The sequence below is a fragment of the Meleagris gallopavo genome, chromosome 2 (assembly GCF_905368555.1).
Source record: "Meleagris gallopavo chromosome 2, MGAL_WU_HG_1.1, whole genome shotgun sequence".
Taxonomy (NCBI): Eukaryota; Metazoa; Chordata; class Aves; order Galliformes; family Phasianidae; genus Meleagris; species Meleagris gallopavo.
The window spans coordinates 105593606-105605797 of record NC_139405.1 but is presented as its reverse complement, the minus strand read 5'-3'; the positions used below and the strand labels follow the sequence as shown (position 1 = coordinate 105605797).

At 40.4% G+C, this 12192-nt stretch overlaps 1 protein-coding gene across 5 annotated transcripts in view; it reads right to left on the bottom strand.

The window, feature by feature from the left end:
- MSRA (methionine sulfoxide reductase A) overlaps positions 1–12192 on the bottom strand; it is a 263186-nt gene that overhangs the window by 245182 nt on the left and 5812 nt on the right. The window contains exon 1 of one of the 5 annotated variants that reach the window (XM_085218308.1): positions 1064–1202. The exons of the other annotated variants lie outside the window; for them this stretch is intronic. Within the exon in view, the coding sequence (XP_085074434.1) occupies positions 1064–1187 (124 nt within the window). The 5' untranslated portion in view covers positions 1188–1202. Of the gene's footprint in view, positions 1–1063; positions 1203–12192 lie in introns of those variants that run through there. 5 annotated transcript variants of the gene reach the window in all.

The following is a 12192-nucleotide window of genomic DNA, read 5'->3' as shown; positions in this document are numbered from 1 at the left end:
TTCAAAGATAAATACCTTCAAAACTGTAGTATCTGCTTTCAGAATAACTTCAGTGTCAGTGTACATTCAAGTACTCACACAAATATAGTTTTAAACACACTGCGAGGACCCACGTGTTCATCAGGCTAAAAACCGGAGAAATTACTTAAGAAATGTACAGAAGTACACAGGAGACTAATATGGTTCTTCTAACATTCAGACTTTGTTTTCACTTAGCAGCACCGTAATGTTTTCTATTGTTTCCTGACTTTTAATAAGGACGTCTACTACAATTTTTTTTCCTCAAATGTAGTTGCTCTGAACACTGTACGTAGTCTTGAAGCATATGCTATTTCTAAAAAAATATATACATATAGAAAATTTATTTCAGAGTAGGTACACAGACCAACTTACTGTATTATGCTGAGTGCAGACTTGCACCCATCACAGCTCTCTTTCCCCCATCACATCACACATTCATGTTGTACAGGAATGGACAACGTGCAATCTAGCTCCACAGAAAGCAAACCTGAACTCTCACCAACTGCAGAATTAATTTGTGTCTACACTGGGATACCCAGCTTAGCAATTATCTGTGGAATACAACTTTTTTTTAAACCATTTAGAACGACACTATTGATATCGTTGTAAGCCAAACAGGTCATTTAATGGAGACACTTTCTTCAAAACCTCACTAACAAACCATTCTGAAGGGCTTCAGTATATCGCATGGTAATCACAACAGCAGCTTATCCACTATTTATAACTAGAGTATCTTTCACAAGGCTCACTGATGTAGGAAAAAATCTGACACATCCTGTTATAAAACCAATTCAATATTAAGGAAGCCAAGATCCTTCCCATAATCAAAAAGGCCAGTTATTTCTAGTAGTCTAGTAATCAGAACCCCACGATGTGCAGTTAAAAGGAAAATACATCTGTTAACGTGCTTTTCAGTCATGTTGTTTCTTACTTCCCCTGAGCACAGAAGAAGAATCAAGGAAATACGTGATTTCTGACATGCTGCAGAAGTACATCTTACAGGCTGAACAATCTAATTCTTTAAGGATAGTGTGTTACTTACTATAAGTGAAGACGATCCATAACAAGCTATGCCTTACAGTTACTCTGAAATAACAGTGCTGACTGTCAGAGCAGGAGGAGTATAATCCAACCACATCCAGGCCTAATAGGCAGGATACCAGCATTTGTTCCTAGGAAATCAGAAATAAGGTACCTGTCCCACTGAAAATCCAGGCACCCTTGGAGAAAACCAACAACGGATTTTCAGGTCCTTAATTTTATTGAAATCAAAAGACATCCACGCTTCAGTCGTCACAGATCTTTTTAATCCACGTATGGAAAAAAAAAAAAAGGCAGATTTTTCCACAATTTACAGCAAACAAGTACTGTTACTACAAACTGGAGTTCCTCTATCCAGCATCATCAGTTGAAACCCAGCTCCGTCATCTCCGAACATCCCTCCCTTGGCAAAAGTCAATATTTCCCCACCTCTGATTTCCTCCAGCAGAAGAAAATTCGGCAGTTTCACACACTGTCTTCTAAGATGCACTGGAAGAGATATCAAAGCAGTAACAAAACAGCCGGGCTCTCATTTCTTTTACAGCCCTTCAGGCACAGTCTGGGTGTCTTCTTGCCCTGCTGGTCTTCAGTGCTGGCATTGATAGCTGCGAGATGGAGCTGGGGCAGCACAGAGCAGCAAAACAAACAGCATTGCTTTAAGCACATACTCACTTTTGCATTAAGACGTCCCAACTTTCCCTCTACTTTTACTCCAGCGCTGAGTCAGATGGAAGCTTTAAGGACGTTCCGTTAAAAGTTAGCATCTGCAGCACGTATGAGAGAAACGCTGAAATTCCCATTCTGAACACATTCCGGCAGAGGTCAGATTTGGTTTTAAAGCACATTTGTGTCGACGAAAACTTTTTTGTCGCCGCAAAAAGGAAAAAAAAACAGAAATTCTCCCTCTTGATTTCGGCATTGCCTCTGTATTCTTCCAAGTTATTTGGCTCCCTTGCAGTTTACTCAGACACGCACACACACACACACACACACACACACAAAAAAAAAAAGAAAAAAAATCAAATATCGTATTTCACACATGTAATCTGCCATTGCAGAGGCTTCATTAAAGAAGTCTTATTTCTCTCACCACCGCCAACCGAGCATCATTTTATGTGCCACCACTTTCGGACAACCCAAGAGACTTAAAAAGCCAGCTAAGTTCGAAAACCAAAAAAAAAAAAAAAAAAAAGTTGTGAGTTTCTCTGTACCCCAGGACGGTTTTCTTTCCTGAAGCTCAAGCCGAGGAAGCAGACAAAAGAAGCTGATTTGACTGCGCCGTGCCAAGTCTTGCCTTTTTTTCTTCCCTCGGCTCGCTCGCTCCCGCGCTCGCTCGCTCCCCGCATGGCAAGCTTCCCAAGCAGTCTTGGCGGAGCTCCAGCCTGTGCCAGGCTGTCGGAGTCCTTGTTTCCAAAAGATGCTCTTTGCAAATCAATTAATAGATTTAAAAACAGGAAACTGCGGGTCAGGAACCAAATCTTGGCACCAACAGCCGCTGCCTCTGCCAAATCGGCTTATAGATCGCATGGTTTCCTACCTTTTATGAGGGATGTAAGGTTTTTGCTCCCTGATCGTGGAGCTCTGGAAGCCATTCAGTGCTCACAGCGATAAGAAATCTGTTCTCTAAAAATGTCCGCGTGCGACGCAGGAACAACCTGCAGTAAATCAAAATTCTTGGGAAGGCGGCTGTACGGGTAATTCTAATAAGTACCAAATACTCCTTAAAATGGTATGTTTTCTTTCTCTCCTCCGGAGAACCACGGGAAGGTGCCAGGAGTGGGAGACGTATAGATTTGAATTAAGATCACATTCCAAAGTCATGCACGTGTTTAACTTTCTAAACTCCAGCCTGAAAACCAACTGTTCTTGTAAATTCCAAATTTGTTAACAATCAGCTGAAAACTGACACCAAAGCTCACCCTATCCAGAAAACATAGCAAGTGCTTAGCAAACTGCCCGCAGAATCACAGAATGGCCAGGGTTGGAAGGGACCTCAAGGATCATGAAGCTCCAACCTCCCTGCCACAGACAGGGCCACCAACCTCCACATTTCATACCAGCCCAGGCTGCCCAGGGCCCCATCCAACCTGGCCTTGAACACCTCCAGGGATGGACGGGGCATCCACAGCCTCTCTGGGCAGCTGTTCCAGCACCTCACCACTCTCTCTGGAAAGAACTTCGGCATCTGCAGATGCCAATGATGTCACTATTTAATTCAAAAAGCACAAGTTCTGCTAGCATTCAAAAGAGGAATCGTTCAGTCATAACAGCCAACTTGGGTAAAAATGTTCAGTACATTCCAGAACTTTGGAACTTCATTCAGTATATTTGAAATGGCTAAAATGTAGACATAGAGAATTATAGGGAAAAACTTTCGTTATCTGTAAGCTGTTTGCCAAAGCAAAATGCCAAATTTTAAATATATGCATTTACATTGATGAGCACAACAAATTACGCAGAAAATACACTATTTTCCTAACCATGCATAAGTTTATGGATACTAGTGTTCTGTTTGTTAAGGGTTCAGGGTAGAGGCCCTGTTGTTCTGAAGCTCTGTGTCATTCATGACCCAGTGATCCCCAGGGGTTAACTCAGGGCAAAAGCTTACTTAGCTCAGAAAGGAGAAAAGCATTCTGCCTCCAAACAATTTAAACCAAAACAAATATCTACTTAAAGCCTGGAAAAAAAAAAAAGAAAAATAAATGAAAAAAACACACCACCTTTCTAAGCAGAACAACATACAAGAGATTGTATGAAAAAACTGAACATGAGCCAGCAGTGTGCTCTTGCAGCTCAGAAAGCAAATGGTATCCTGGGCTCCATCAGCAGAGGGGTGGCCAGCAGGGACAGGGAGGTGATTGTCCCCCTCTACTCTGCTCTTGTGAGGCCTCATCTGCAGTGCTGTGTCCAGGTCTGGGGACCCCAGTACAAGAAAGACAGGGAGCTGCTGGAGAGGGTCCAGAGGAGCCACAAAGATGATCAGGGGACTGGAGCACAAATGTGTTCCCCAGTAGCCAAATGCTTCACAGAAAAGGACAGCCTCACTAATATGATGAAGAGCCTCATTTTATCTCTCAGTACACACTGCTTCAAACACAATGGATCTCATTTACAGCAATGACTACCCTCTTTCTGTCTTACAGCATGTTTTCAAATGTGTAGTTTACTGTAACTCTCCTAATTCTCTCTTATCTCTTAAATACTCTGCAATTACATTTCTGCTCCACGCCACCAGCACTGCTTGCAGCTTGAAAGGTGTTACTGAGCGTGGTGCATCTTCCTCCCCTCAGCTGTCAAAATCTTTTGACATAATCCTTCTTCCTTTCCATAAATAAGCTTCCAAGCCAAATCAATCTAGTGTTCCAGCTAATCTAATAGATAAGAAGCTACAAAAGTTTCCCAAATACACGTCGTGGTGAAAGATTTTCAACTTCTCTGTAACTCGAATTTAAAGAAGTCATTCTCCTACCCCCAGTTATCCTCACGTTTCTTTGATGCCATTCTCTTGCAACACACAAAATACAGAGAAAGCTGAATTCATAGTATCACTGAATCATAGAAAGGCTTGGATTGGAAGGGACCTCAAAGATTATTCAGTTCCAGTTCCACTGCTGTGATTTATTGGCTGGCTGTCCTGACGAAACACTTGATCAAGCCACCCAGGGCTCCATCTAACTTTCCTAATCTTTCTTTAGAAATATTCAATGCTCCATCTCTAGTGCAAACCTGGCCATCATCATGTTGTCAGGCCTATGACAGCAGAACAGCACGTAGCTTGGATTTTTCTTTGAGCATGGTGATGTAGGTGGTAGGTCCATGCCTTTATTCTCTCACAGTATCTTACCTATCCAATGAATAATTTATTCCATGAACTAGGGAAAAAAAATATATATATATATATAATATATATATATATAATAATATATATATTATATTTAAATATATATATATATTATTTTATATATATTTATCTGGGTCTTGATCATCATTCAATTCAAATTATTTACTCAGTTCTCACTTTCTCTCATAGTGATTAGTTCATTTAAAATTCTACTTCCAGAAGCCTCCCAATGTTTCCTTAGTCTACACTTTTTCAAAATTCTTTCATCCATGCACTCTTCCACTCAAGTGCACCCATTTCTCACAAAAACAAGACACCCAGCTACCTATACTAGTATATACATACAGGCATGGAAGAAGAAACTCATTTCTTAAGCTGTTACACACGGAAGTGAATGAATTCATTACAAGTGAAGCAAGCATACCAGGCTAACTACCAAGTTTTAGGAGAAGAATTAATGTGAAGGAATTATTTATAAAAGCCAAGCACACTGGCCTACATTTTCACATGAAACACAGTAAATGCATGCCTAAATACAGATAATATAAACTATAAATGCTAACAAGTATGTGTACACATTAAGATACATCTATCCACTGAAAACTTTGAAGAGCTATTTAACACTTCAATGTTGGGTATATTTATAATTTCCCTTTTTGCCTCCTTGGCAGAACATCTCTGTGCTACGGATCAATGAAAGACAAGTAACACATTGTTCTGAACACCTGGTACGAAACCACTGCCCATGAGCAGCATGTGTGTAACATTACCCAAAACACGTTGCTCTTAGGAATAAATACATTCTTAAATTGGTCGTGTCAGGGCTACCTCTGTTGAAGCTTCTGCTATCATGTCCCTGTTATCATTAATAGGAATGCCCGCAACTGATGAGTAAAACCAATTCCTTTGAGAACAAGCCACAAGTTCTTCAGGTGTTTGATCTTGGAGCCAGATACTTTCCTGATTTATTATCAAATGGTGAAAGTGTATTCCATGACAGGAAAAAGCCTGTTTCTACCTGGGCCATTCTTATGGGGAGATGATAACAGTGAACTGTCTAATGACTCTGTTTGCTCTTGGTTTTCATTCATTGTTAATTAGCTCAACACTGGTGGAGCTCTAAGAATCCACAAGTAAGTGAATATAGCTATAACAGCAAGCAATATAAAAAGAGGAGCAGCAACAGATGCATGCTTGAAAAATAAATGAAAACAACTATAGGAAGTGATCAACAACATCCTAAATATTTCAGCATGGGAATATACTTCAACAAACTCACCTGTTGGCATGACATCCCAATCAGAAAGTACAAAACACAAAGGTCAACCTTCATTAGACATGCTCCTCTCCAGCCTTGTAGCCAGCTTTCTTCATGAGAAAAATCAAACAGAATTTTGCTTTCCCATTTCCTTTGTCCAGTGCCACTCAGAACCTTTTAGATGCACGCATCATATCTATAAAGTTCTACAGGGAACTTCAAACATCACTCGTACCCTTAACTGCTTAAAATTCCTATCAGAAATGTGTTTCCTCGGGAGAAAAAACAGATACTTACAAAAATCAAAATGTTAGGAACTCAGCTTCACAGGCATTTCTGACTGTCATTTAGAAAAGCGATTATAGCACACAACATGAAAAATATATGCATAGCACTGCAGGTAGAAACAGTTATTCATAATGGTATCCACTTATAGGTAACTTGGATATACTGAAAACAGACTTGCAATGAAGTGGATAGAAAGTCTCAGTCGCTACAGTGATTATGGAAAAGGATGCTCTGAAACAAAAGCAAATTAATAAGGAAATTTTCCTAAAACATGGTCAAGTTAGCCTCTTATAATCAGTCTATGCTTAGAGAATAAGATCATATTCTTTGTTACACACTGAGGAAGAGCTTTGTTATAACATTCAAGTACAAAGGGCGTTGTACTCAACATTCTTCTCAACAATTACATTTTCCACAAACTACATGTTTTAAACAGCTCTACAGAGATTAGCATCATGACCTGCATCCAATAATCAGCCCTGAGAGAGTCATTTTTACTCATTTTCCACTTCTACATTTGCACTGTACAAAAGCAGTATGCAGGAACGTCTGTACACGTACATCCACACGTGAAAAATATATATTTGATGTTCCCCTCCCCTCACATTCAAAAAGCTTGCTTATAATTATTGTAAATTAAATTAAGAACTGAGTAGGTTTTAATCGGCACGTAAAATGCTCCACACAAAGATGATTCTTTAGTGATGACTAAAGCAGAAACTTCATTATTTCATTGCAAAAAGACTGCATAGTCTGCACTTCACAAGGAATGGGGACACCTGTATCCCACTGTCGGGCATTTCGTGACTACAGGTGATGTCTTCCAAATCTCTCCCAACAGCCCAGGCATTCTGGAACACTACAAAAAAGGAAGGCATAGGTACCTACAGTCCAGATATTGCTTAATTTCTTGGAATAGGAATAGCCTGCAATGACTGTGCTTTGTACTCAGAGTTTGAATCTGACTTATGAGAGTGGGATGGAATCCTACCTGCTGAGAGAGAACATCCTTCAAGTACTTTGAAAAGCAATTTAATGACAAAGTACAGCACAGGGGACCAAATTAAATCACATAGCAGGAAACGTAGGCAATCTGATAAGAAAACACATTTACTAACCCACTCAGTAGTGAGAAACAAGGTATAAAGTACCACCCCAAATCCTTACACTGCTCAACACTTTCAAACAGACACCACATGCAGTTGCTGACAATATCAAAAGGCCATCTTCACCAGCAGAATGCTCCATTTCAAAGTGGATATGAACACAGAGATGAAGTCATTCTTAAACCCAGACCAGATCAACATTTCTAACTCAGAGGTTAACTGTACACCCACAAATAAAGTTTGAACAACCTATTAGTCACTTACCAAGGATGCATACTGGCAAGAAGCATCTTGACATCAAGATGTGAGAGATCTCTGCAATACAGCTAACTCCAAGAGATATCCCTACTCAAAGAGAAATCCTATCATACAGCCAATTGCTATGTCAAAGTGCTGCAGGGGCCTTCAGGCCACTCACAACTTAAGGGATAAGAGGGCTGACTCAGTCACAGCTGTGCTGCACTCTCAATTGCCCTTCAGCTGTTGACCCAGGTGTCTGCTATCAAACTTTTTCAACCCCCAGTTTCAAACAGATTAGTGGTGGTTATAAGTCTTAGTGAGAGCTTGATTGTTGTCAGGTCTTGGGTATAATGTCTAAAGTGGAAGCTGGGGGAAGAGAAGAAGCACACAGTCACAAGGTCTCTTCTCTAAGCTTCTGTAACCAAAGAACCTCAGCATTCTTCATACATCTTGACTCTACATCCTCCCCCAACTCTGCAGTCCTCATCTGGATTCTTTCCTATAGTTTTATGTCCTTCTGCACCCCGTGCTCGATGTGAGGCCGCACAGTGGTGCAAGCCAAAATACTGATCATCATTTTGGGGACCTGCTCCTCTTTGGGAGTGGACTGAATAGCCTGAAGTAGCTACAGATGTGTAAACAGGTTCTAGGCGGAATTTTTTAGGAGTTGAATGTTTGAGGAACCATAAAGTACATTTCTGAGCCTGGAAGGAGGAAAAGATGAAGGAGGAATGTCAAGCAGATGCTCTGAAGCATTAACAACGTAATCCAGATTTTGCCATGATGTTCAGTAAAAATAGACAGGCCAGCAGCATTAACAAAACAACAAACCATGCTTCCCTTGGAGAGCAAGCTGCGCAATACAGAAGCATTTCTCCTACCCAAGGACCAGAGCTGACTACAGGTTGCAGGAAATACCTGGCATCCTTGAATGGAAACGTTTTCTGATTACAACTGCAGGTTGTGGCATGCTTTTGCTGCTAATCTTCAGTTTGCCACGACCATTTCCAGTGTCTAATCAGAATGACCATCCTTTGCAGTATACTTCTGCTTTCTCACTGGTTTTCCAGCAGGGGTTAACAGCCAGTGTCTGAGGCACCAAATCTCTAGTTTAATATAATCCAGTTGGCCACATGCCTCAACAGTAAGCAAGATTCTATCTCTGAAACTAATACTCAATAATCTGCTCACCCAAGTGGATGAAATTCCTAAGTACAATTCTGCCTATCTGCAGCAAGAAGGAGCTGTGAGCAATAAATAAGAAACTGCAATAAGCATAATTATACATTGCATGGGTTTTTATCTTATTTGAACTAAAGAGTTATTTATGTGTATTATTCTAATTGAGCTACAAATTTAAATGCAGGTTTCGTATGTATCATAAAAATGTGCAAATATCAAAATGAGAGCAATATACAAATATATCCACACCGCTGAAAGTCTACACATAATAAATAGAGTATTACATGCAAGACAAAACAGAACCTATCAGACAATTATAAGCCAAACATGCAATGACTGTATCACCATATAATGATATGCTGAGGAAACTAAAGCTGCACTTCTGCTGTTATGGATGTGAACAACTGAACTGTTGCTGAGTTTTCTGACTTTGGAAATTCTTTTGTTACTGGAAATGTGGTATATGAACCTCAGCCAAGAAAACTAAAGAAAAATAGGAATAAAATCTTGACTCTTTGAACTGGCACATTATGAAGTGAGTAGAAAGAAAAGACAGTTCTGACTCAGGGCAAGAAAAAAATTAAGGCTTTATATCGAGTACCAACTACAGGTAGGTCATTAAATGACATTATGCCCTCAATTAAGTTTGCTTCTGGTGTTCTCTGAAAAAAAAAGAAAAAGAAAAAAGAAAAATGATGCACACAAACAAAATTCTCATTACCACATTTCTTTGTGGTAACTGCACTTCTTTACCCTGGAGTAAATGTAACACAGCCTACCTTTTAATGAAACCAGACAGATGACTTAGCATTCAGTGCACAACAAAGGCATTCGTAGACAGTTACTTGGAGTAGTTTTTATGCTATAAAACCACACCAGGCTTACACTGAGCTAATCTGTTCATGTAACCATAACGTAAATCATGAGCAGATCTGGTTTGAATGAGTGTCCACATGAGTTACCCTTTAAGAATGCCATATATAACACAGCTCAACTGTGTTCAAAAGTATGATTGTATCTTCTGAAAAGCAACCTATTTTATAGGCAGATATTAAAATAGCTTTACTCTTTGACAGAATACAGGATGAGGAGGCATTGTGACCAGTGTCTCTTTTCTCTCCTCAAAGAAATAACAGAAAACCGAGAGATGCTCAATGGCTAGAAAACGCAACTAAAGAGATAAAAAGAACAATTAAGAATTGTTTCAAACTTAAAACATTTTAAACAGTCAACACAGTCAATTGCTGGAAAAGTCTTTCAAATGGAAGACTGGGACAGAAGTGTCTGTGATTTCTGTGCTGTCCCTGGAGGTGCCCAATACAAGGCTGGATGGAGCCCTGCTAACCTGATGTAGTGAGTGGTATCCCTGTCTATGGCACAGGGGCTGGAACTGGATGGACTTTAAGGTTCCTTCCACCCCAAGTCATTCTTTGATTATTTTATTTAAAAAATAACAGAATTACGTAACTGAAAAACAAGTCAGAGGGCCCATTCAATGCCACACACCACTTGGTTGTCCAGGACAGCAGAGGCAGGGCTCACACCATCACTGATGTAACTAACACACACATCCATCACTGGATGCTCCCCTTGCAGCCCATGGATGAAAGGGGCATTTCAAGTTTAAATGCCTTTTGACATTCATCATGTGATGAATTAAGCACATAGACTGCACCAGAGTCAATGAAGCCAACAGTCCCTCCCAGTGCTCCACCCCACCTCTGTACTCAGTACAAGGTAAAGCCCAAACAAAGGCTTTTCCACCATTCACTCCTCTCTGATGTGGTAAGTGAAGCCCCAGTGGGCAGCCTAATCCCATGTACCTTCCTGTGATATGCACTGAGCAATGCTTATCACATCTGTGCACATCCTGTGCAACCCAGGTCACAACCCGAATTACTAGCCATTATTTCCGCAATGCCTACTTGTAGGTGAACAGCAGCAACAACCCATCATTTAAAACCTATATATGCTCACATTCCCATATCTGCTTAGCACCTAAGCTCATGAGGTTTGAAATAGTGGCACAAAGGCATGTTAGAAAAGCAAGAAAATTCTCACAACCCCCCTTTTTTCTGGGTTGAAATTACAACATAACTTAAATGTCAGGTCAATGGCATTCATGCAGAAACCATACTGCAGATAGAACGACCACAATTAGCCAAAGGAGTTCAATGTATCCCAGATTTCACACAAAATAATACGAAATATTCTCTAGTGAAAAAAATAACCCATGTAAATACAAGCCTTGAGCTTCCCACCGCTTTATTTAGCAATGCAAATTTGGCAAGTTTATACATTATGTCCCTTTTCAAAACCGCAGCAACAAGAAGCTACTGAACCCAGCGTACCTCTTCCTGCAAATAATTATCCTCTTTATTATGCAACTTTGAATGAATTTTCAGAGCAGCATCCATGCCTAATCCTTTGGATAAAGTACCCCTGGATTCATTTTCCATACCGGAGAGGGAAATTACGGTATCAGCAAGAGGAGTCTCCTTCAAGCCCTATTTCCATTCAAGAGGCTGCCAGTTGGGTGAAGTTTCTGCCATTTAGGTAATTCCGTTTCCCAGCAACCTGTGCTGTTGCCAGAGAAACCCCGGGGATCCTTCCCACGTGCCAGCCCTATCACAGTCCTGGGGGTGCAGCTTGGTGCATCGTGCCGCCGCGCATCCCACTGTGAGAGGCATGCTAAGCAGTCAGGAAGGTGCTCCAGGGACTCAGCCAGGCATTTTTTCATTATTATTTCTTTTTTTTTTTTTCTTTTTGAGAGGGCTTAGTGATGAGTGACGTGGCCCTTTATGCCGCAGTGTAGTTAGAGGTGATAAGGGAGCACTGGGTTTTTTCTTCGGAACCATTTTACCTTGGGAGCAGCGTTTGACAGCTGGATGTGCAGCTCTACAAACGTACTTCTTGTATGCTTCTAATCTATCAAGCTTCGTGTGTGCATACTGACTTCTCTTTGTTGTTGTTTTCCAGCTGTCAAGAGCAAAAGGCACATGCAAACAACAACAAAAAGATCCCTTCAGACTGCCTTAACCTTTGCTTCTCCTTGCAACACCTTCCAAAATGCAAATGTAATCGGTGGCTAAAAAGTAATTCCTGTTTTTCAAACGACAGTACAATATTTATAGATGTACACTTGACCTGCAAACAAGCTGTTTAGTGTTTAGATATAAATACTCAACAAAGAGGAAAAAAAACAAAAAAAAAAC